The sequence below is a fragment of the Hyla sarda genome, chromosome 4 (assembly GCF_029499605.1).
Source record: "Hyla sarda isolate aHylSar1 chromosome 4, aHylSar1.hap1, whole genome shotgun sequence".
In the NCBI taxonomy this organism is placed as follows: domain Eukaryota; kingdom Metazoa; phylum Chordata; class Amphibia; order Anura; family Hylidae; genus Hyla; species Hyla sarda.
This window is the reverse complement of record NC_079192.1, coordinates 295,881,924-295,908,851: the sequence shown is the minus strand read 5'-3', so window position 1 is coordinate 295,908,851 and position 26,928 is coordinate 295,881,924. Positions and strand designations below refer to the sequence as shown.

General features: G+C 39.4%; 1 protein-coding gene across 1 annotated transcript in view; it reads left to right on the top strand.

Annotated features, from left to right (window-relative positions):
• Positions 1–26,928, top strand: part of MYBPC1 (myosin binding protein C1) — a 388,140-nt gene that overhangs the window by 296,986 nt on the left and 64,226 nt on the right. Inside the window, exons 10-20 of the mRNA XM_056574562.1 lie at positions 6,189–6,227; positions 9,698–9,727; positions 10,804–10,896; positions 12,585–12,733; positions 15,630–15,747; positions 16,756–16,807; positions 20,082–20,138; positions 23,314–23,477; positions 23,727–23,859; positions 25,325–25,449; positions 26,596–26,701. Of these exons, the coding sequence (XP_056430537.1) occupies positions 6,189–6,227; positions 9,698–9,727; positions 10,804–10,896; positions 12,585–12,733; positions 15,630–15,747; positions 16,756–16,807; positions 20,082–20,138; positions 23,314–23,477; positions 23,727–23,859; positions 25,325–25,449; positions 26,596–26,701 (1,066 nt within the window). The remainder of the gene's footprint in view (positions 1–6,188; positions 6,228–9,697; positions 9,728–10,803; positions 10,897–12,584; positions 12,734–15,629; positions 15,748–16,755; positions 16,808–20,081; positions 20,139–23,313; positions 23,478–23,726; positions 23,860–25,324; positions 25,450–26,595; positions 26,702–26,928) is intronic.

The window sequence follows — 26,928 nt, the reverse complement described above, 5'->3', positions numbered from 1 at the left end:
AACTTGCAGAATGGAAGTAAAAAGACTAGTAAGTTTTACATATACCCTAGTAACTTTTGGCTGTCTCTTCAGTCAGGATGTTGGATTCGTTCCAGAGAATGAGGGGAAAAGAACACGTGAAGATGCATTTAAGAAATGAGTTCATCTTCTTGTCATTCAGCTTCCTGCAGGATATGACATGCTTAATCGTTCTTCTATATGATCCTATTAGTGCTATGTAATTCAGGTCTGCCGTCTCATCAGGTTTCTTGATTTGAATTGCTAATTTTAGAAAGAACATGCGTAAACACCATAAGTTAATCGACAGCAATGCAACGTATGCTTTAAATGAGAAATACCCAGACTAGAATACCCTGACTTGTGCAACCATGTTTTATCTCCCTATATTTTATTATACCTTTAGCAATCACAGTAGCATATTTGTAGGAAAGCTCTCTGGACAGTCATTAACAGTAGAACATTGTCTGCAGAATTTTAACATGGTTTGATGATGTCATAGCTTAAAAGAAATACTATAAATGTAAAGTCCCTTTACCAGATTTACAGTCCCGATATCTACAACTCATCTTCTGCTCTGTGCCCTGGTGTTCCAGATTTGCTGGAGCACAGGACAGGAAGTGTTGTCATGGGTACTTTTAGGGTATGTTCACACTGCTGAATCTCCGCTCATGGAGATTCCATCTGGCGGCCGCCGCCGAAAATACTTCGGCGGTAGGACCGCGTGGGCACTGAGCCATCACCATTGATGGCTATGCAGTACTCGCGGAATTCCGTGTAGAGAATGAGCATGTTCTTTCTTTGCACGGAACAATTTCAGCGGCGGAATTGTCCCCCACTGATATTCCGCAGTGTGAACGGGTCTCGTGGAACACCCATTCACACTGATGGTACTGTTCACTGCGCGGAATTCTACTAGCGGAATTCCGCAGTGTGAACGTACCCTTAAACATTTTTTTTTTCATGTCAACTGGCTTCAAAAAGTTAAACAGATTTGTAAGTTACTTCTGTTAAAAAATTATAATCCTACCAGTATTTATCAGCTGCTAAAGTTGAGTTGTTCTTTTCTGTCTGACAACAGTGCTCTCTGCTGACACCTCTGTCTGTCTCAGGAACTGTCCAGAGAAGCAGCAATTCCCCATACCAAACCTCTCCTGCTCTGGAAAGTTTCTGAGACAGACAGAGGTGTCAGCAGAGAGCACTGTCCTCAGACAGAAAATAACTCAGCTTCAGAAGCTGATAAGTACTGGAAGGATTAACATTTTTTAATAGAAGTAATTTACAAATCTGTTTAACTTTCTGAAGCCAGTTGATATAAAAAAAAAAATGTTTTTTCATGGAATACCGAGAAGCTTCAGGCATATAGGCCTACAATTTCACAAAGGAAAAAATAAAGCTTGCCACAAGTTTTACATGCAGTAAAGGGGGCTTTTACATAAAGCTTGTAGTGATTATTCTGGTGGTGGACCGGACAATGTATCATATTGTACAATAAGTAATCCTTAGGACTTCCTACTTCCTTGATACAAACATACCGTAAGTTCTTTGTAAGCATTGCCTTCTATAGTCATACTGTATGTGGTTTTGAGCTGTAGATGGACCAATTGTGTATTTTTTGGAGTAAAATATTGTTGTTATGTATCTGTTATATTTAATGCTGTTAGTTGTCTATTATATTTAATGCTAGAGCTTCAATATTATGGCTGGTCTCAGACCATAAAGACCCTACTAATTATTACGTGATAGCAGATCCTAGTGATATGTCATTCCTTTATAAAATGAGAATAGCCCTTTAAGAAGGTGGCAACATGGCCTCTTAAAAATATAACATACACTTGGGGAGAAGTGATGTCACTTGGGTCATATGTGTCAGGTAAACAGGTTACTTTAGGAGTACAACTTGCTTTGTTTGAAATTAAAGTCAGAGTATTATGTAATATGATGTTATTTTTATACCCATGGATTTACCAATACGTGTACATATTCTTAGAATGTACTGTATTAAGAATCCTGTAAGAACTGATTATGTATAACAAGACATATATACTCATTTGTCATTTTCCTTGGATACATTATATTGCACTAATGTTATCATTTCTTTGTGAGTATATTATATTACAGCGTACACGTCACCACATATCCAGGAGTGGTACATATCTCCCAAAGGCAAAAATCCTGTGTGATAATCTGGAACTAAACCTCCCTGATCTTTATTGACAGGCCACATACTGGACACTCCTAACTGTCAGGATATCTTTTACGGCTGGAGGTTTCCAGTCCCATCTGTTACAAATCTATGCTGTAGGAAACCAAATATGCTAAGACGTTCATCCACTTACTGTACTGATACTGCAGTTTAAGAAATTACATGTTATTTTATTATTTTCTATTATCCCCTATGTGAACCGTGGAGGCTATTAAATCCTGCTGAACAGGAATATACTTTTCACTCTCGAGTGCACAACACTTAGGATTGATTACGCGCTGATTTTGACTACCCTCTTTCCCTCTTTCCTTTGACAACCACATCACACTTCCTACCGATAACCATATCTGATCACTGCCCATTTTGCTGACCTAGGAGCTTCTCTTATTGACGAGTAAGAGCAGACTGTGGAGTTTTCCTTCCTTTCTGCATGACTCCCCGGAGTTCCAGACATACCTCCAAACACAGTGGGCAAATTTCATTGATGACAATATTGAGCATGTCGATGTCACCCCCTTGTTGTAGGAGACTTTGAAGGCAGTGATGAGGGGTCTGTGTGTCTAATGTGAATCTCCAAAGGAAACAGCAGAATCACCATTTTCAATCCCTTCATACTAGCTAGCTCCTTGCCCAACATGCCATACCACTGACCCCACAGATAAAATCAAATATGAAGAGTCTAAGACACTCATGGACATGTTTATTCATGGCCAGGTAAAATAGGACATCCAGGCACTGTATAACAAATACTACCACCAGGGGACTAAGAGCGGATCCCTATTAGCAAGACTGACATACTCCCATTCCCCGCTGAAGCCTGTTCTTTCTCTACGTGACCAATTACCAATGCCTTGGTACATTCTGAAACTGAAATATTGAAAATGCTCACTAAATATTACTAGGAACTCTATAGTGCCCCACTTTTTTTTACTCTGTTACCCTTTTGAGTCTCACAAGGGATTAAAAACAGTTTTCAGAGCAAGACATTACTGAGGAGGATTTGCGCCAGACAATTGTGTTTTCTTCAGTCCAAAAGTCACCTAGGCCCGACAGTCTGACCACCGAGTATTATAAACACCTCTCCCCAGAACTGACCCCATACCTTACTTCACTTATACTTTTTACAATATAGCATATAATGACCTTCTTACCATCCCAACCTTTGCAGAGGCCCACACTATTCTCTTACCTAAACTTAATAAAGACCCCACTCTCTTTCAGTCTTACTGACCGATATAGCCCTTCTTAATTATTATTTATTGCTTTCTACAATTTTGCCATCAGACCTCTAGACAATCTTACCCACTGTAATCTCAGATGCCAAGCAAGGTTCTATGAAGAATCGCCACTCTGTCAAAAACATATGAAAAGCTGTGGCCGCCACAGTCTCTGCACTGGAAAAATCAAGGCCTCTGTCCATGCTACTTAGCTTGGATTTGGAAAAAGCCATTGATAAGGTCTCCTGGTGTTTCTTGTATACAAAATAGCTGGACAAGAATTTTGGCACCCAATTCACTTCCTATTTATGACATCTAAATAACTAGGCCCACACTGTGCTGACAGTCAATGGAAAAAACATCCCTCCCAGGGAATTATTTAGGAGCACCCATCTCGGATGTCTGTTATCTTCCCTACTCTTTAATTTGTCTATTAACCCCCTTACTTAGGTATATCTTAGGCTCCTCTCTGTACCCTGGTATAAAGGTTGGCGCCAAGGATACCAAAATAGATCCTTTCGCAGATGACATCCTCCTCATTATTTCTTAACCCCAACAGTCACTCCCCATCCTCTTAGCTGACCTAAAAAGGAAGGGCCTTTTATCAGGCTGCACTTTGAATCTAGACAAACCGCTCTGGACCACTTCTATACTGCTATGCTGGAACACCAAGTCTGTTCATTACCTTGGGGGTGGAGATAACGAGATCACCAGTTGCCTTGTATTCAACAAACCTTTAAACTTGTAGAAAACCATTGGAGACCTCTCTGATGGCCAGGGAGCAATTTCACCTCTTCTAAATTAAATAACAAATGGCTTAATAACAACTCTGTCCACACTGTCCACACTGATGTATGAATGCACTCTCTGCTTCCTAATGTTCTACACACCCCACATGCTATGCTCTCAACACTAGTTAAGGACAACCCTTTTTGCATTTCTATGTAAAGGTCTTTGCAAGAAATTTACCAACTTAAATCACTGGACCCATGCAGAGGTTACTCTGGTGGGGAACTCCAAATTTCAAAATGGCTCTCCTGACTCGGTCTTTAGACATTGGCATGCAAAGGGCATTCGTTCACAATTACACGTATTAGAACTCTCTACCAAGTCTTGCTATGTGACAAAAATGATCCACTGACCAGTCCTCCCTTTGCCAATTATCAAGCCCAGGATTTTGTCACGACCTACACCCGCACCCTCTCTTCTGCTGAATTCCAGCATCTATAGTGAAATTGGAGGTGCCAGTGGGTTTGGGTGGGCCCTCACATGGCTTAGTGGATGGAAAAATAAAAAGAGTAATGTATTTTAAAAGGAGAGGAGGGAGAAGAAAATCACAATAAGGAAACCTGGGGATTAATAAATCTTATTTTAAAATCACACCTGGCTCGACGGCGCTGATGACTCGCTAAACCCAAGAAGCGACTAGGCATCCCGGCTGGAAGCCACAGCGGGTAAGTAGAGAGAGCTCCGCGGGACCACGCCAGGACGGGTGACACAAACTGTCCTGAACTATTACAACTAGTTATTTAGCGACTGCACAGACTACAAGTATTTCTATAGTTACATAGTAACTACTACACGGACAATAAGCTCTCCGATGTTATATACCATCTTGTATGATATGGACACTTTACATTGCTATCGCATGCAATATGTGCACATTGCCTGCACACTATTTCTATATAGAGGCTGAACAATATAGATTGCATAATACGTACTTTTACATAAAGATTTTATTGTGTTTTATCCTTATATATATCTATCGGCATTTCTTCAAGGGCCCTGCAGATAATGCCATATATATTTTTATTTTTATAATAAATAATACCTTTTTTTTAAAATCTAAATTGCATCTTTTTATTTTTGTATATCCGACTGTGAACATTCAATATCATAACACTGCTCATGCTCCTATTAGTGAGCTTATGAAAGACCAGATTTGAGGAAAGGGTCCCCTCTCTTTTCATTGTATATTTGCTCTACAGGTTGCATAGGGTACTAAACTTTATACACTAGTACTCATCTGGCATATTTATTTATATCAACTTTTTCTTGTGGTTTGAGTTACCTTCCTTCCAGATGTCTCTCTTATTTTAAAATCACATTTACTGACGGTAATACAGTCATCTCTAATTATCATTTAGGATTTCCAATATATGGTCATGTCAAGTTTTGGTTGGGTACAAGTAAGAAATGCCTTTCACTAACATTATTATTAGTTATTTATATAGCACTATCACATGTACTTTACATACCCATTATTTAATACACCCCCAGCCCAAATACATTTTATGCCAAATGACCTATGCTCAGTGTTTTTTTTATCAATTTGCTTGTGATAAATGTATAAGAGATGCATTCACTGTGTATATGCTACACATTTACTTACAGACATAGAAGACAGTGATGTGACATCCTCTTCAGGTCAGATGTGTGGTTGACCATCATTACCTTTTTTTCCTTTTCCTTGCTGCTGTGAACATTCCTAACATTTCTTGACAGCTCTTCATGTTTTCATTTAATACATGGTGTACATTTCATCTTTCCCTCCATTTCCTTTTCACTGACGACTGGTTTCTCGTTTCAGCTACTGAACATTGAAAGCTTTTCCTCCCATAATACGCAGCTTATTGAGTGTTTCGGGCTTTTGCTATTACTCTGATTTCTTTTTGCAGGACTTTTACAAATGTTTTCACTACAGCAGGAATACACAGCATTTAACGTAAATGAATACATGGGTCATTAACTGTATTTTATGTTTGCAGATGAAGATGAGTCTTCTTCAATTAGTACCGCTACTCCAGGTACTTTTCACTTTACTTCATTTTTTCCTTTTCCTGTCAACAGTAGAATACTGAAAATTCTTGTATCGTAATGCTGCAAGTCCTAAACATTTTTTTTGAAAAACAAAATTTAAATTTCAGAAACCATTCTACCTACTAAGTTTTCTTTCTGTTATGGGATATTGTTAAGTCTAGGCTGATATTACTCCAGTAGAAAAATCAAGTAGTGCCAGAAAATGATAAAGATTTGTAAAGTATTTCTATTTAAAAATCTTAAGCCTTCTAGCACTTATCAGCAAGAAGGTTAAAGCTTGGGCAAAAATGGGACCTGAAAATGGACATTGACCCTAATTATACTATTGCCAACGTTATGGCAAAATGGATTCAGGACAACAAAGTGAGTGGCCATTTCAAAGCCCTTACCACAATCCCATAGAGAATTTAGGAACAGAGCTGAAAAAGCGTTTGCGTGCAAGGAAGGCTACAAACCTGATTTAGTTACCAGTTCTGTCTGGAGGAATGGGCTTAAGTGAGAAGCATGTGGAAGGCAACCCAAAACATCTCTCCCAAGATAGACAATTTAAGGACAATGCTATTAAATTATAATATCACGTAAGTAAACTTCTAAGCCACTGGGTATGTTATGGAAGATTTAAAAGCTGAAATAAGTCATAGCCTTTTTATCATTCTGACATTTCATTTTCTTAAAGTATAGCAGTGATCCTAAGTGATGGAATGTGTACTAGGATGAAATGTCAGGAATTGTGAAATGAATGTGGCTCAGGTGTATGGAAACTACTGGCTTCAACTGTATTTCAATAAACATAAAAAGTTATGGCTGTTATGACTATAGAAAAGTAAAAACAAAACAGTTCTGGATCTCAGCAAGTACAGCACCCAAAATTTCCATCAGTTAGGATCTATTCACACGTACAGTATTCTGTGCAGATTTGATGTGCAGGATTTCAAGTTATCTTCAGTCAAATAGTTTACAATGAAATCTGCAGCAGAAAAATACTGTACGTGTGAATAGACCATTAAAAAATAAATTATCAACTTTTTTATGGATTGTTCACAGGTATTGAGGTTTTTTAGGGTTATTTCATAAAAAAAAGACAGATAAATAAATATGACTAGTGCCAATATTAGTGAATCGTATACGGGGTGGGGGAAAGTAGTTGGGACATCAGGGGACTCATTGTGACTCTATAGCCCAAAGGCCAATGAAAACCAGCTTTAAATTATAAACAATGGCTGCTAAGAGCAATACCCCTAGCTCTTGTCTGCACTAATCTGCATACATAGGGCCCATTGTCCTTCAGTTTGTCCTGTATGATGCCTGTGAACCTGAGTACTATCATTCACCTACTGTACATCTTTGACCCTGACACCTTTTAATGGCAGAATTAGGATGATAAACCAAAACAGAGTCACTTTGTAACTATTTACACCCCTTAGCTGGTACAGATTAAAGGGGTACTCCGGCGCTTAGACATCTTATCCCCTATCCAAAGGATAGGGTATAAGATGCCTGATTGCGGGGGTCCCGCTGCTGGGGACCCCTGTGATCTTGCTCGCCGCACCCCGTTAAAATCAGTCCCCGGAGCGTGTTTGCTCCGGGTCTGATTACTGTCGATCACGGGGCCAGAGCATTGTGATGCCATGGCTCCGCCCCCTCCCATAGACTTGCATTGAGGGCCGGGGCATGACGTCACACGGGGGCAGAGTCGTGACGTCACGATCTTCCGTTCCCCTGGTCGGGAGCCAGAACCTCCAGTGCTGCCGGAAGAAGACACAGGTGGGTGCTGCATGCTATATTGCGGGGGTTCCCAGCGGCGGGGCCCCCGCGATCAGACATCTTATCCCCTATCCTTTGGATAGGGGATAAGATGTCTAGGGGTGGAGTACCCCTTTAACTCAGTTTCAAGAATACCCTGGCTCTTTTATGTACAAATCTCCACTAGTTAATAGAAAGGCATCGGCCTATTTGCCAGATAAGTAATGGTGAGATATATTTCATACATTGACTTTTTATTATTTTATTAGATGGGTGTTGCTTGAGGACACATACTGTAAAACATTAAGAGGCTAATATGTCTATGGAAAGACATTTGATGCCTAAGGACATTAAGATCCAAGCTATTAACACTCAAATGCACCAGAGAAAGGATTAAGGCTGAGTTACGTAAGCCTCACATTAGAAGAGCAGGAAATGAGGTCCCTGATGGGACACATCCCACCGACTCATTTGAGAATATATAGCTGCTAAAACCTGGAACATTACTTAATTTTCCAATTGCATTTGGAAATAATCCTTTTGTAAATGCACAATGTTTCTAGGAGGTTAAAATATATAAATATATAATATATTATAGATATTATACTAACTAAAATGTATTTACCATCCAGGTTACTATACATACTTTATAAATGTTATACAGTATATTGATGTTTTCAACATGGCTCAGGTTAACGCGTTTCATGGTGTCCCACTTTATCAAATGCATGAAATCCCTCTGATTAAGTGGGACACCACGAAACGCATCAGGCTGAGCCATGTTGCACTGGTACATGTCTGTACTCCGTCCCTAGACATCTTATCCCCTATCGGATAGGGGATAAGATGTATGATCGCGGGGTTGCCGCTGCTGGGGACCCCCGGGATCTCGGCTGCAGCACCCTGTTGTCATTACTGCACAGAGCAAACTCGCTCTGTGTGTAATGACGGGCGATACAGACTCCGCCCCTCATGACGTCATTGCCCGCCCCCTTAATGCAAGTCTATGGGAGTGGCATGATGGCCGTCACGCCCCCACCCATGGACTTGTATTGAGGCGGCGGAGCTGTGACATCACAATGCTCCAGCCCCTGTATTGCCCGTCATTACGCACAGAGCGAGTTTGTTGTGTGCAGTATTGACAGAGGGGTGCTGCAGCCGAGATCCCGGGGGTCCCCAGTGGCAGGACCCCCGCAATCAGACAACTTATCTCCTATCCTTTGGATAGGGGATAAGATGTCTAGGGGCGGAGTACCCCTTTAAATGGATTCTAATAAAGCCATTATTTTATCCACCATCCAAGGAGCTCTGGATTTTTTCTCTTGATGCTTTAAGGGTAAAGTATAGTATTTCAGCTTAACTCCATTCACTTGAAATAGGCTGACCTGTTATACTAGATACCACACATGAACAACAAGAGTGGCACTATTTGTACAAACAATATACATGGTATACATTGGTTAATCCCAAACAACCCCTTAAATTAGTTTATACAGAGATATTATATGATTCCGATAACTATGTGAGTGTTGAATAGTTCATAACTACAGACACACTTTTATGTCATATTGTACATCAGTTTTGGATTGTCTTACAAGACTTTGGTGATCATAATTACAATTTACTGTCCAATTTCAGCAATTTCTACAACTTCATATTCATACATTAACTCTTTTTTATCCTTTTTATCACTACCAAATTATGTTTTCTCCAGATTCACGTTCTTCAGAAAGGAAAGACTCTGGTAAGTCCTCATGGTATCATCAACATACTGAACTCCACTATAGGTTTAAGATACTTTTCCACCAGGTATGACAAAATAGGGGGTGACCTTTACAATAAGGGGCATAAATTCTGTAAAAGGGGTGTCACCTAAGTAGCAAAATTGTGGCTGACTAGTCTGGCTGGAATTAAGCCAATTAATAATTGGTCTAAATGTATTAATCAGCCTGATAGACGTTGATAAATTCTCGCCATTTGTACACTGTCCATCTACATTTTAGGCTGGGTTTCCACATTGTAAAATAAAATAAAAATAATGGTGGTAAAATAGGTTTTAAAAAGGCAATAGGTTAAAAATGCATGGCACAATGTGTTATATGAAAGTCTATGGAAAACTAGCCATCAGGGTACACATTAGGGGGGAGGGGGGTCCATCAAGGTACAAATCGGGCTATTTTTTGTGTAAAGTCACAGCTCATATCGAGACACATTTATGATGCAACTTTCTGGCCAGTGAATCCAGTGGTATTCCAGTGTGTACTATATCTTAAACTACTGGAGGATTCTAACTTTATCAGGTAAATTAAAATGTAGAAACAAAAAATTGCATTGCCCAAAGGAGTGAAAATGTATCTTGACTTTGCAAAGTATGAAAGAAGACTTTTGTAGGGTGTCACTTATTTTAGTGCACCAGACAATTTTTTTTTTTAGATTCCTTGCATGGTCCTTATAGACTGATATTGACTAGTAATATAGTTAGTTCAGACCATACTAAGGTCCGCAGTCGAGTCTGCATGCTTACTTCTAATGGTCTTCCTTCATGTACAACAGGGAACCTGCATCATCTGGAACTTATAATAATAACAATGACTGTGAGTCTTATAGACAGCTAGTACATAACACTTTGCATTGCCTTTTCAGATATTTTTTCTAGAATTGCATATAGAAAAATGTAATCTTGAAGTTTTCTCTTGCATTCCTTTTTTGGTATCAGTATTTTCAGTATTGAACAGTAACAAGAGTCACAATTGGATATAAACTCTACAGGCCGGAGTTCATAACATATCATTTTGTTAATTTGCATAGTTTGCTCCCTAGGTGAAGGACAACCAGATGATGCAGACAAGAGGGATAATTCTCAGCGATCAACTATATTTATTCAGAAGCCTAGTAGTGGAACAGTAGGTGTGGGTAAGTAGTTAACTTATCTGTGAATGTTTTATAAGTTCTAGTTACAATAAAATAATTTAATTTAATCACTTTATAGGGTTTTTCAAGGAACACATATATTTGTTATATGCCTCTTGGTGCAGTAACGGATCCCCCAAACCACCCCACCCCCACCCCCCAACACACACATGCCCTTCAATTGTTCTGAAGTTTGGAAATTGCCTGCTTAGCTAATCATTGAGCTGGGCATGCAAATTCTGTCTGCAAGAAATGTAGCCGGAAGCAGGAATAAGAGGACAGTAGCAGGGTCGGGAAAACTAGAAGAGCAATGGCAAAAGTTTGGGGTGAGTACACAGTCTTTTTTGCTTTTACTGCACCAGGATGTATATAACAAAACATATTTGTGCACAAAAAACCCTTTAACCTGACAACTTTCACTTTAAGGGTACGTTCACATGTGCTGATTTTTTTGCGGGTTTTCCGCTGCGTATTTGAAAGTGGGCGGGCTCTTCTCGGCTGTCCGCAGCAGATTTTCTGCGGCAGAATATACACTGCGGAAAATCCCCATTGAAAAGCCCCATTGAAATCAGTAGGGACTGTGGCGGATTTTCCGCAGTGTAAATTCCGCCGCAGAGAATCTGCTGCGGACAGCTGAGAAGAGCCCACCCACTTTCAAATACGCAGTGGAAAACTTGCTAAAAAATCTGCACGTGTGAATGTACCCTTAGATTTTAAAAGTACTTTTTTTTAAATGAACTGGTGCCAGAAAGTTAAACAGATTTGTCAATTACTTCTATTAAAAAATCTTAATCATTTCAGTACTTTTTAGCAGCTGTATACTACAGAGGAAAGTCTTTACTTTATTAATTTATTTTTTTGTTTTGTCCACAGTGCTCTCTGCTGACACCTCTGTCTGTGTCAGGAACTGTCCAGAGTAGCATAGGTTTGCTAGGGGAATTTTCTCCTGCTCTGGACAGTTCCTGATACAGGCATCAGGTGTCAGCACAGAGCACTGTGGACAACACAAAAAAGAAATTCAAAATATAAAGATTATCCTCTGTAGAAAATGAATGGGAAGCATTGTTCAGCTGAGTTCTGGGGCTGTTCATGTCTGCTCATCACCACGCTCTCTGAGCAGTGCCAAGTGGTGACACACAGATATGAACAAAAAAAGAGCTCAGCAGACATCTGGCTGCAGCAGGAGCCTCCCCCTTCTGTCTTGTCTGCAGTGGAACAAATATATTTTAGACCTAACCAAGACCCTTTCCATCTGCCATTCCTAAGGGGAAGATAGAACAGAACAACAGGTGATTTCCTAAAGAATGTTTTAGGAATATGCAGAAATAACCTTTGACTAACAAACTGTGGGGGCAAGATTCTCTCCAGTTTATTCAATCTTTTATAGGTTTAGAAGTGAATTTACTAACGCTTGACACCAGAAAACTAGTATAAAAATTCAAAAATTGTTGCACAATGCTCTCTGGAGTTATAGGAATGAACACTGCTGTAGGTTCTCCTAAGCAAACGATGTAAGTATACAAATGGATGTTCATCTAGATAATGTGAGCATAGTGGGCGCAGACTGTGAGGGCCCAAAACAAATGTAGGATGCTGCAAAGTAAAATCAAGTACATTTTCATAATCAATTTCATATAGAACATAAAACATAAATGTTTGTAAACAATTGCATACTGTACATTTTAATATAGGTGGGGATATAAAGTTTATAGCAAAAGTGGAGGCAAAGGATCTACTGCGTAAACCAGTGGTAAAATGGATGAAAGGAAAATGGATGGACTTGGCAAGTAAGGCTGGAAAGCACCTTCAGCTGAAGGACACCTTTGATCGCATTAACAAGGTAGGACTTTCTATTAATGCTATATAATCTAGTAACAAGAGACTAATATTTTGGCATGCTATGTCTGACAGTAAACAATCTCTAGTCAGTTAATCATCAGTCATGAGCTCTGTTCAGTCTAGGGACAATTTTCCTCCCTTCTTCAGATGGATGGGGGTCAGCTTGATATCCCCAATCTTATGGAAACATTTTGATGTTTGGAGTACCCCTTAAAGCATTTTCTACCATATTCCAGCACATAGATGGCTAGCCTGCTGCTTCTAACATAGATCCTACTGCACATTGCTCCGGGCAGTGTTGTTTCTCTCTTTTTTTTCAGCTCTGCACTTTCCTTCTCTGCGTGTTCTTTCAGTGATAGCAGAGTTAAAGGGGTACTCCGATGGAAAACTATTTTTTTTTAATCAACAGGTGCCAGAAAGTGAAACAGATTTGTATATTACTTCTATTTAAAAATATTAATGCTTCCAGCACTTATCAGCTTCTGCATGCTCCAGATGTCAGCATAGAGCACTGTGGCCAGACAGAAAAGAAATTCAGAAAGAAAAGAACTTGCTCTGTAGTACACTGCTCAAAAAAATAAACGGAACACTTAAACAACACAATGTAACTCCAAATCAATCAAACTTCTGTAAAATCAAACTGTCCACTCAGGAAGCAACACTGATTGACAATCAATTTGACATGCTGTTGTGCAAATGGAACAGACAACAGGTGGAAATAATAGGCAATTAGCCAATAAAGGAGTGGTTCTGCAGGTGGTGACCACAGATCTTCTCAGTTCCTATGCCTCCTGTCAGATGTTTTGGTCACTTTTGAATGCTGGTGGTGTTTTCACTCTAGTGGTAGCATGAGACGGAGTCTACAACCAACACAAGTCGCTCAGGTACTGCAGCTCATCCAGGATGGCACATCACTGCGAGCTGTGGCAAGAAGGTTTGCTGTGTCTGTCAGCATAGTGTCCAGAACATGTAGGCGCTACCAGGAGACAGGCCAGTACATCAGGAGACATGGAGGAGGCTGTTGGAGGGCAACAACCCAGCAGCAGGACCGCTACCTCTGCCTTTGTGCAATGAGATGAGATCCTCAGAGCGCTTGTGAGACCATATGCTGGTGCGGTTGATTTCCATTGATAATTTTTGTGTGATTTTGTTGTCAGCATATCTATGTAAAGACAAAAGTATTTCATACGATAAGTTCATTCATTCAAATCTAGGATGTGTTATGTTAGTGCTTCCTTTACTTTTTTTGAGCAGTGTATATAGCAGCTGATAAATCCTGGAAGGATTAAGATTTTTAAATAGAAGTAATTTACACATCTGTTTAACTTTCTGGCACCAGTTGATTTAAAAAAAATGTTTTCCACTGGAGTACTCCTTTAACCCGTTAACGACCCGGCGCATACAGATACCTGATGTCCTGTGACTTAAGGCCCAGGGCATACCTGTACGCCCATGGGAATTCTGGTCCCCACTGCGCGCTGGGCGGGGACCGGACCGGGATGCCTGCTGAAATCATTCAGCAGGCATCCCGTGATAATCACGTGTGACCCGATGACCAAGAATTAGAAGGTGCTTGGCGGTGTACTATACACCGCCAATCACCTCCTGATACTAGGGGGAGGTGGCGATCATGTCACCTCCCCGGATGTGCTGCTATTGGTCGGACTATCATCTGACCAATAGCAGCTTGCAGAGGAGGGGTTAATGTCCCCTTCTATCAAGTTTCAGGGCACTGGTTTCAAGGTTTCAGGGCACTGCATTTGGCCACCTTATTTTATTTATTTATTTTTATTTCTTTATAATGGTGTGTGATATTTTATTATACACCGTTATATAAAGTTCGCACCAAGCACACACACATACACACTTCCCCGCCCCAGGTCACTGAGTCACTAGCATCGGGGACTTTTTTATGTTGCCTCCAATGTGCAGCGCTCTCTCTCCACCTGAGCGGGGTGCGCATTTGAGGCAACAGGTTAGGGATGGCCACAAACATCACATTCCCAGAATGATGATTCAGAGCATAGGTTTTGGGGTGGGCATATTTTTTTTTAGTTTTGGCTATGCTCTGGGTCATCATTCTGGGAACATAATTGGCATATCAGTAGTAACACTCTACTTGGCCAGTGATAGGCTGAGTGCACTCTGGCCAGCTCCTTATATGACAGTGTGCTCAGCCTATCCCCGGCCGAGGCGGAACATCGCTGCGGCGGTCCGTGCTGTGATGTTCCAAGCCTAAGAAGCACGGAGCAGAGCAGCGCTGGAGGAATAGGACACTGATATCTCCACAAAGGGGGAATATAGGAAGGTGAGTTAAAGTTTATTTATTTATTTATTTTCAGCCCAGGCACAGGATGAGTTAAAAGATTTTCACCGCATATCTGTATGTATCTCCTTTAAAGATAGCAGCAGGGAGATGGGAGTTGTAAAAGGCAGATTAGAGTATGAAGAGAGGAAAAGCTTACAAGTCTTTAGGGAGAGCAGATCACACAGGCAGTACTATTATCACAGTATAAATAGGGGGAAAAGAACACACAGGAAAGTCTGAAGGGGAAGGATGAATCACTTAGGCTGTGTTTTAGTGTAAAGAAAAAAATAGGAGAGCCCCTACACCAGACTCTGCTGGAGAAATGCAAACATCAGTGTCTTTTAGCACACAGGAGAAGAGATGCCTCATGGGCTGTAGAAGGAATAATTGGTACATAAATCGGGTGCTGGTGGTGCATGAGAGCTTATGAAGGCCCTAAATATGTAGCATGTGTTACTGTAATGGACATGGAGCAACTAGATTTCCACATCTTTTAGATAAAAACAGTGATTGCATAGGAAAATGTTTTTCATTCACATATGTCTTACCATAATCTCATGTCATGAAATAATAAACTTGTTCTTTTCAGACATATACTTTTGAAATGCAAATAATAAAAGCAAAAGAGAACTATGCTGGGAATTACAGATGTGAAGTGACTTATAAAGATAAATTCGACAGCTGCTCATTTGATCTTGACGTTATTGGTGAGTACAAGTATAACTTTGGTGTGTATCCATGTTAGGTTCACAAAACATGGTGCCATCAGTCAGATGCAGGGGCACACACAGAGATGCCTGTGCAGCCAGGCCACAGGGGGTTTAAACAAGTATCCTGCTTTTTTAAGGTTCTTACTCTCCAGAGATTTCATATCAATTATAATAGATCACATAGACTCAATAACTGTTTGAGTTGTCCAGTGATGGGCTGATGATAAGAACGATGTGAAGGCCAAAAATGTTTCCATTAAAAGGGTTTTCCATAGAATAAAAAGTATCCACAATCCAGAGGATAGTGGATTAGTGTCTAATCCAGTGGTCGGATCACCGTGGTTTCCAGAACTGGGCCTGTCTTCTAACTCGGAGCGATTTGGCCTCCTCCTTCCCTAGATGAACTGGTCTTGGTGACAGCTCACTTTACAGGACAAACAGGACATCCCTGAGGCCAGTGATTGGCCATGACTTTTGAGACCAGCTTGTCTTAAAAGGTAGGGGCTGGAGCACTCCAAGGTAGGAGATTGGCCCAGTTCAGAAGATCGCTGTGGGGTTCCACTAGGCAATATTCCCCTTTTCCCCCTGCGCACAATCTGACACTTATCCTCTATCATGTGGATAGGAGGAGCTAGTCCAGCAGGGACATTACCAGACTACCAGGAATACTGCCTAGGTGACATAAGATTATCTGCCCAATAATCATCAAATACTGTCAAAACAATTAACCCTAGGTGTACAAAATTCACACAGTTGGTAATATATATGCATGTTTTGGCTTCCCCTGAGGCCCACTATAGGGAGAAAGGCAATCCACCTGGGTATTTTAGGCTTTGAAGTATGATGAAATAACACATTTTTGAGTTCCAAGGGAATGCCTACAGCCAACAGCCATGCACCTTGATTATTAGTTAGACAGTATATATATATATATATATATATATATATATATATATATATATATAGTTAGACAGTATGTAAATAAAATGCTTTTTTTCAATTTAGCTGCTCCTGACGCATCTCAAGCTTTAGACATCCGATCTGCTTTCAAAAGAAGGTAAACTTTTGTACAGGTTTATTAAGTCTTTAAAGGGGTACTTTGGGGGGAAAAATGTTTTCAGATCATCTGGGGTCAAAGAGTGACTTCTATTTCAAAATCTTAATCCTTCCAGTACTTATCAGCTGCTTCTCCACAGGAAGTTGAGTTGTTCTTTCTAGTCTGATCAAACTGCTCTCTGTTGACACCTCTGTCCATGTCAGGAACTGACCAGAATAGGAGCAAATCCCCATAGCAAACCTATCCTCTCTGGAAAGTTCCTGACACAGAAAGAGGTGATAGCAGAGAGCACTGTGTCAGACTGGAAATAACTACATAACTTCCTCTGTAGTATACAGCAGCTGATAAGTTCTGAAATGGTTAATATTTATAAATAAAGGTAATTTAACAAATCTCTGGCACCAGATGATTTGATTTTTTTTTTTAATTAACTCCTTTTAATTAAAAATATCATGTTGGAAAAGAAGGATTTTAAATAATTGGGAATGGAAACCTCAGGTTACCTCAACACAATTGGCCAGATTTATCAAACTGTGCCAGAAAAAAACTTGCCCACAGTAACCAATCACAGACCAGCTCTCATATCTTTAAGGGGTATTCCAGGCAAAAACTTTTTTATATATATCAACTGGCTCCGGAAAGTTAAACAGATTTGTAAATTACTTCTATTAAAAAATCTTAATCCTTCCAATAGTTATTAGCTTCTGAAGTTTTCTGTCTAACTGCTCAATGATGATGTCACATCCCGGGAGCTGTGCATGATGGGAGAATATCCATAGGAACTGCACAGCTCCCGGGACGTGAGTCATCAGAAAGCGGTTAGACAGAAAACAGCAACTCAACTTCAGAAGCTAATAACTATTGGAAGGATTAAGATTTGTTAATAGAAGTAATTTACAAATCTGTTTAACTTTCCGGAACCAGTTGATACATATAAAAAAAAGTTTGAGCCTGGAATATCCCTTTAACCCCATAGTGACCAAGCCGTACAATTTAAGCCGTAATGCCTTAGTTTCCTTTATTTTTTTTCACTGTCCTATTCTAACTGTTTAGCTGTAACTTTTCTATTTTTAATCAAAATTTCTTTGTGGGACAAGTTGTACTTTTTAATTGCAGAATTTTGGGGTTTACATAACTTCGGTTACATAAAATGTAAAAAAAAAAATTTGATTTTGTCTTTTTTTCATACTTTTTTTCTATAGGTCAGTACGGTTACAGTGTTATTTATCTTTTTTTGTTGCTGTTTTTTTTTTATAAAGTTTTAGTAGTTTGACACAATACAAACACTTTTTGTTAATTAAAAAAATGTTTTGAGACTCTTGGAAACTTTTTTAATTTTTTCATTGACAGAAATGGATAGGAGCTTGTTTTATTTATATTTTTTACAGTGTTCACCACGCGGGATAAATAATTATATTTGTTTCATAGTTTAGATCGCTATGGATGTGGTGATACCAAAAATGTGTAATTTTTCAAATTATTTTATGACTTACCGTATGTAAAAAATACGGTGAAGGGGAATTTATGCTTTTTTATTTTGGGACATGCGAGGGGGGATTTTTTTTATTATTTAATTAAACTTTATTTTTTAACTTTTTACCTAGTCTCATAAAGGGACTTTCATATTATGCAGCAATATGCTGCCACGCCAGTATACAGGCACATGCATGGCCTTTAGAAAGCCCCTGACTACCATAAAAACCCATTGGCACCTAGCGATCATGTCGTCGGGCTGCTAATGGGGTAATAGGGCCCCAAAAAGGTCTGCTGAACCTAACACTAGCAGGATTTTACTAAAGACCGGCATGAGAAATACCAGTGTATGTAAATTCCCCCAAAATGTCTACTATACAGCTGCTATACAGGAGAATCAGGATCTTACATTTACCTTTATCTTGAGGCTGGACTACCACTTGGCAGATTTTTCAGTAAACTGCCATTGCATTTTTGAGCCAAAGCCAGAAATGTATTAAAAAGGAATGGGAAATATAAGGGTACATTCACACGGGCAGATTTATTTGCGGGTTTCCCGCTGCGTATTTGAAAGGGGGTGGGCTCTTCTTGGCTGTCCGCAGCACATTTTCCGCAGCGGAATTTAAGCTGCAGAAAATCCTCCACAAGCCCCATTGAAGTCAGTAGGGTCTGTGGCGGGAGGAAAATTCCGCCGCAGAGAATCTGCTGTGGGGGCTTTCAAATACACAGCGGGAAACCCGCAAATAAATCCGCCCATGTGAACATACACTAATACTCCTCCTTCCTCATGGATCCACTTCTAGCTTTGGTTAAAAAACTGCCAAGTAGAAACCTAGCCTTAAAGGGGTACTCCGCCCCTGGCATCTTATCCCCTATCCAAAGGATAGGGGATAAGATGTTAGATCGCTGTGGTCCCGCTGCTGGGGACCCCGGGGATCGCCGCTGCGGCACCCCACCATCATTACTGCACAAAGCGAGTTCGCTCTGTGCGTAATGACGGGCGATACAGGGGCAGGAGCAGCGTGACATCATGGCCCGTCACCTTAATGCAAGTCTATGGCAGGGGGCGTGATGACCGCCACGCCCCCTCTCATAGACTTGTATTGACGGGGCGGGCCATGACGTCACAAGGGGTGGAGCCGTGACGTAACGATGCTCCAGCCCCTGTATCGCCCGTCATTACGTGCAGAGCGATCTTTACGTGCAGAGCGAGTAATGATAGCGGGGTGCTGCAGCAGCGATCCCTGGGGTCCCCAGCAGCGGGACCCCGGTGATCTGACATCTTATCCCCTATCCTTTGGATAGGGGATAAGATGTCTAGGGGCGGAGTACCCCTTTAAAGAGATGAAACAACTCTAGAAATTCTAGAAATCTTTTTTTGCCTGGTTTTCCCGAGATGATGTCCCAATTGATTACATGAAAGCCATGTTGCACCAACAACCAACAATGAAAAACGCTTTCTCATTTTAGTTTGTGTTTATAACACACATTGGGAAGAAGTTTTTCTATGTGCAAAAACTATGCAAAAATTGCATTGTGAGATTCGCAATATGGCATAGCTTATGTAAAGCTAAGAGAAGACATGTTTTTTCACCAGAGCCAGATTATCTATTTTCTAGAAAGCTAATATCTGGTTGTATGACATGTGTTCTGCGTGCAGTGTTTTGCTTAATAAGCCATATTGTGCTTACTTTTCACAAGCAACAGAGATGTGACTCTTATCCTGACATCTCTGTGTGATCATATGTTTTTGAAGTGCGTTGTGAATGTTCCATTATTAATGTATTTATATTAATAACAGCGGTGAAGGACAAGAAGATGCAGGAGAGCTTGACTTTAGTGGTCTCCTGAAACGTAGGTGAGAAATGAAGTGATGCAGTGCACAGTGACAGCTTCTACCTCCAAGTAGAATAAAGGTTTTCAATCCACAGTTGTCCCTTTCCTTATTCACTTTCTCTAATGCAGTTATATATATTAGTATGACGTTATTAGAATACTATATATGTTACTCACATACATCTGAAATGCATGAAATTGCATGTCTGATTTCCTGTTACCATTTCTGTGCAATAACATAAATCAAAGTGTGAGTCCATCCAGATAACGTACTAACAAAACCACAGCTTCATGAAACTTCAGACATGTACTATAAACCTGTGGCTCTACTGTGCCTCTGTATGCCTCCAAATTTATAGAAAACTGTTGTCTTTTATATGGAGTACATCAGATGCAGTGTTGCCGGTGTATTTTGCCCTAGAAGCATTGTTTATGTCAGAGAATATCCTTCTCTTACAATGTTTTATGCAATTTAACACCAAAAGTCCCACTTTATATGCTGCCCTGTGGTCAAGCATATCTTTATATCTTAGGCTGCTTTCACACTATCACATGTATCCATTTTAAAGATCTGTTCAATGTTCCGTTATAAAAAAAAAACAGAAAATCGTCCGTTAAACAGCCGTAACAAAATGGGATTTTCTAATGGCCGTATGGGATTTTCTAATGGCCGTTTATCGTCCAATTTTCAGTTTTTTTTATAACGGAACATTGAATGTATCTTTAAATTTTATAGTGTGAAAGCAGCCTTAACATAGTAACCTATGGATATATAACAATTGCAGAGACTCCAACCATATTGTCAACACTACAGAAAAAATTTGTTATATAACTGTCACCAAATGATGAATAAAATCATGATTTATTATTTAAGACAAAAATCAAAAACGTATATTATACACAAAATATCAAAGATGAAGCAAAACACAACAAAAGGTGGTGACAAAGCGAGCACATCCTCACAATGATAATGGTATACAAACAGTGTCTGTCATGTGGCAAACAAGATGGGGAGTGGGAGTGGTCATAAACTGTACAGTGATATTAGACTACAGCACAAAGTAAATAGATGGCACTGTGGAAGGGGAATAGTTAAACACTAATGTGCATTACTCCTTCGTGAGAAATAATCTCCCCACCACTTCCATGTCTCGACCCATCTCACTCAAGTGAAAGGCTGACGTCTACATATGTCCCACATCACACTCACCCACGTTGCCAAGTAGTATGGAGGAATTGCCATGTGCCCCGAATGACCATTTTCGAGTCTTCCTGAGGGGGTCATCTTTGATATTTTGTGTATAATATATGTTTTGGATTTTAGTCTTAAAGGAAAACTGTCAGATTGCTCCCCCTGCACTAACCAGCGGTACTGGCTGATGCGGGGGATGCTGATCAGTTTGATGCTTACTGTGCCTGGATCCGCCTGGCCGATATCGGCCGATATCTTCGTTTTTCCCTATATGCTAATGAAGTGCTAACTGGCACAGGCCGTGTTAACTGGCACTCTGACCTCACCACTGCCGGAGGAATATTGATGAGCTGGGCAGTGCTGCGGCCGGCTGCGGAGACGTCAGATTGCCAGTTACCCTGCCTGTGCTAGTTAGCACTTCATTAGCATATAGGGAAAAACGAAGATATTGGCAGAATGGCCAGACGGATCCGGCCACAGTAAGAATCAAACTGATCAGCGTCCACCGCAGCATCCACCGCCAGTACTGCTGGTTAGTACAGGGGGGAGCAAGCTGACAGTTTTCCTTTAAATAATAAATCATGGTTTTATTCGTTATTTGGTGGCAGTTATATGACTCATTTTTTTCTGTAGTGTTGACAATGTTTTATGCAAGTACAATATGGCCTTTGTATTCTTAGTTTAGTTCTCCAGTTAAAATTATGCCTAACAGATAACGATCACAATACATTAAAGGGAACATGTCATGACTGAATCACAAGAATTCTAGGTGGCCCCCAGTAGCATTTCTTTTTCCTTTGATGGTTTTCTCATGGATTGACAATAAAGTTGCTTACTTTATGAAGAGGTGCCAGCTTCCCGTCCTGTCCCGCTCCATCAAGGGAAAGATCTATCAATCCAGTGATAGATAAGTGAGGCAGGGAGAAGCCATGATGGACTACCCCAATAACAGTTTCCATTTAAATTATTGTTATGTAGTCATATTGGGTGACAATTTATTTCAGATTCTTTTTTTTATCCTTTATGTAATTTAAAGTAAAATAAATATCTGAAAAATATACCACAACTAAGAAATACAAATTTCTTATAAGGGTTTCTTTATTATTGTAATGTAAAAATATATAGGGCAGAAATGCTGAAGAACCAAGTAGGTTCAGTGTAAATTTTAATGGGTTGTTCCCTAGTGTGAATGTATTTGTGGCATTTGTCAAACATACGTTGCCGTATTGGTGTCAATTTTCTAACTATTTGCACCAGTAGAGTATAGTCAGAAATGCCACTATCATTATATTAACCAGTACAGGCTGCATCATGTTATTACATCTCCTGATTATAATGTCCTTTCAATGTGAAAAAAGCTAAATAATGTGCCCAAACCCCTTTATGTACTTAGTCATGGGATCACATACCAACATAAACTGTAAACCTTCAACCGTTCAAAGCAATGTTCAAGAAAAACTGATACATTGTGTGAAGTCTGGTGAAGGTGTTAAAGTGGTGGTATATGACTGGCAAATTAAATGATGGCCAAAGATAGAAGTCATACTTGATCCCCAATGTATCCATTTTTTTCTGGAGCATTCCTTTAACCAGAGAATTGCCTTACCAACCAGAAATATGTATACATATTCATTGTTGGGTACATAAGGCAAGTGTGATCAAATGGCATGCTTAAGCCATATGGCATGGCACATTGGCAACAAACTGAAATTCTTGTCAATAAATGGAAAGATCTAAATCTAATAACTGTAGCTACGTGCAATAATCATTTGGATAGTTATTACAATAACATGGGTCTTCAAAATAATAATTTCTTTTTTTGGATTTCAACAAGACCTTAAATAGAATCCATAATTCTGCATTTGTAAAAATCATAAACCTCCTCTGCAAGGCAGGTCCCAGGCTGTAAACAAAAACTACAATAAGGATCCGTACAATCCAGCTATATGGAAAATATGATATGTCTCTCAACATGTTGCATTCATTTTTTTATTCCTGATGTTAGAGAAGTTAAACCTGAAGAAGGGCCAGAGATAGATGTGTGGGAGATCCTGAAAAGTGCAAGTCCCAATGAGTATGAGAAGATTGCGTTTCAATATGGTATCACTGACCTAAGGGGCATGCTTAAGAGATTGAAACGTATGAAACGGGAAGAGAAGAAGAGTGCAGGTAATCTGAATAATTTGTAATCCTAAATAATAATCTCCTAACTATGTAACTACTGTATATATAGTTTATATCTACACATCGGTCTAATAGTTATCTATGTATCTATGTATTTTATCTATCATCTATTAATGCATCTATTTATTTTCTATTTACAATATATTATTGTACAAAAATTGTCTTTGTATAAAATATTAATGTACTGACAAAATATCCAATTTCGTTTTCTTTACATTTATTTTGTGTCTTAAGCATTTTCCAAGAAATTAGACCCAGCTTATCAGATTGACAAAGGAGGACGAGTGAGATTTGTTGTTGAACTTGCTGATCCGACTGTTGAACTCAAGTGGTATAAAAATGGTCAGGAAATTCGTCCAAGTACCAAGTAAGCAGAGAGTTTAAATGTTTTTAGTATCGTAAAGAAACATAGGCCCAGATTTACTGTTGACTAGATTGTCAAGTTTTCAAAATCCCTACGCATTAGTGTTTTTCTTTTATGTCAGATTTACTATGTCCACTCCTTGGTTAGTAGTGTATTTGGTCAATTTTCCCTGAAAACTGACCACATTAAAGGGGATCAGTTATGTGCAAAGTAGCTGCACCAATTTTTACCAATATTCACCAAACCTGTGGGAAAACTTTTAGTAATTATCCTGGGACACGTAAAAAAAAACCTTCCTTTTAGGGTTTCCGATCTGCTTTGGCAATCTCAGTGCAAAATCAGGAAAAAACTGACAGAAACGCTTGTCGGGAAAACCCAAGACACACTAGATATGCAAAAAAAAAAGGGGTGTAGTTTCATAACTATTTGCTATTTATTTCAAAGAAAATCCTGTGAATAAATGGTTAGGAATTTCCTCCAAGAAAAAGCTGGTCAGCAAGTTTTCCTAACTTGTAGATCTGTGAATCACCCTAGTAAACAGAGAGGAATCCTGCAAGTCGTAAACAACATTTAACACTAGTAAAAACCTAACACTAGTAAATCAGAGCCAAAACTGATAATACACTAACAGTTTCTAATAGAACAGGATAAACATGTACAACCAAACAAACATTTGTTTTAGCCATCCCACATCTCTCTTTAGTTAAAAAAAATGTATACATTTTGTTAAAGGGGTATTCCATGAAAAAAAAACATTTTTTCCACATCAACTGGCTCCAGAAAGTTAAACAGATTTGTAAATGAAATCCTACCAGTACTTATCAGCTGCTGAAGTTGAGTTGTTCTTTTCTGTCTGACAACAGTACTCTCTGCTGACATCTCTGTCTGTCTCAGGAACTGTCTAGAGTAGCAGCAATTCCCCATAGCAAACCTATCCTGCTCTGGACAGTTCCTGACAGACAGGTGTCAGCAGAGAGCACTGTGGTCAGACAGAAAAGAACAGGTCAACTTCAGCAGCTGATAAGTACTGGTAGGATTAAGATTTTTTAATAGAAGCAATTTACAAATCTGTTTAATTTTCTGGAGCCAGTTGATATGAAAAAAAAATGTCATGCAATACCCCGTTAAGTATTTGAGCTACATAAGATGCCTTGATACTGGGTTATTTACATTTTTTACATTGATATTTTATGGATGGCTGTATCTACCCTTTGCACTTGGCTCCCCATTTATTCCCAATTGGTGGTGAGCAAGTAGGCTGCCTTATATTTATTCTTTGGTTTTTAGCCATCCCACATATTGACATCTTAGTTAAATAATTTTATGATTTACCAGTTGACAGGGTTTCTGCTACAAAATTGACAGTAGAGCTATGTTTTGCATGTTCCACCTATAAAAACCATGACTTTGGTGAAATTGACAATGTTTTGCATTCTACATATAAATAACCATGAGATTTCAATTTCAGATACATATTTGAACACAAGGGAAATGAAAGGATATTGTTTATTAACAACTGCACATTGGCTGACGATGCTGCTTACCAAGTATGCGCCGGTGATGAAAAATGCTCTACTGAGCTGTTTGTCAGAGGTAGGTGCTGATCTGTGGTCTTATCAGCAGAATGACATTTGTCTTCATCGAAAAAGTGTTGCACACAGAGCTGTAACTTGTTTCAAAGGTCAAGGTCTCTGTCTCATTTGTAGGCAAATGTAGAGCTATCCCAGCAAGCACCTGAAAATAACTTGGGCATGGGAAATCCACTTGGGAAATCCTAGTTCAACTTTAATTCAAGGAAGGTTCTCCCAAAGCTTTGGGAAAGGAAGGTCATTGATGCTTAAAGGGGTACACCAGTGAAAAGATTTTTTTTTTTTTTTTAAATCAACTGGTGCCAAAAAGTTAAACACATTTTGTAAATTACTTTTGTTTAAAAATCTTCATCCTTCCTGTACTTATCAACTGCTGTATACTACACAGGAAGTTCTTTTCTTTTCAGATTTCTTTTCAGTCTGACCACAGTGCTCTCTGCTGACACCTCTGTCCATGTCAGGAACTGTTGAGGGCACGATAGGTTTGCTATGGGGATTTACTTCTGCTCTGGACAGTTCCTGACATGGACAGAGGTGTTAGCAGAGAGCACTGGGGTCAGACTGAAAAGAAATTTAAAAAGAAAAGAACTTCCTCTGTAGCATACAGCAGCTGATAAGTACTGGAAGGATTAAGCTTTTTAAAAAGCTGTTTAACTTCCTGGCACCAGTTGATTGGAAAAAAATATTTTCCACCGGAGTAACCCTTTAACCCTTGCACTGTATTTTGTCTCAGACGATTAAGGTATCGCCTAGGAGCCCTTTTGGACAGGGATTGCAATGGACTGCATCCAGAGTGAACATTTTTTGGTGTAAAATCTTTCTCCACCTGACTAAATTTCTGTAGAACACACTACTAAAGGCAGAAAATAGGGGCGTTGAGACTAAAAAGTTTCTGCTATGAAAATAAAAACAAGGAAACACAATAATTGAATGATAAGGGAATAGGTCAGTCATTTTTTTCTATTACACTGCCCTGCATATGTATTGCATCTTATAGTAATGGGGAACCTACTCCTTATCAGAGCACTTTAAGTACCTTAACCAAACTGTTTGATGTCTCGCCAATACTTTTTGTTGAAATATCTTTGTTGTCAGAAGTTCAGGTCTAAAGACAGTCAAGTAATAAAGTAACATCTTGTTTCTACTGCAGAGCCACCTGTACTGGTTACAAAAGAATTGGAAAATATCAGCACATACTGTGACGAAAGAGTGGAAATGGAATGTGAAGTATCTGATGCAGAGGCCAATGTGAAATGGTAAATAATGTGTAAACCAGGTTAAACATGTACAAAGAGTACAAAAGTCTTAGAATGTTCATACTGTGTAATACAATTATATCCTAGTTATACATCAGCATCCTGTGAATAAAAGTGATGCCAATGTGTACTACAGCAGATTGCAGCGGGCCCCATTCACTTCAAAGGGGACCTGTGAGCAGATTTCAGGACATAAAGGCTCTTTGGGCTGTATAGTGCTTTTGACC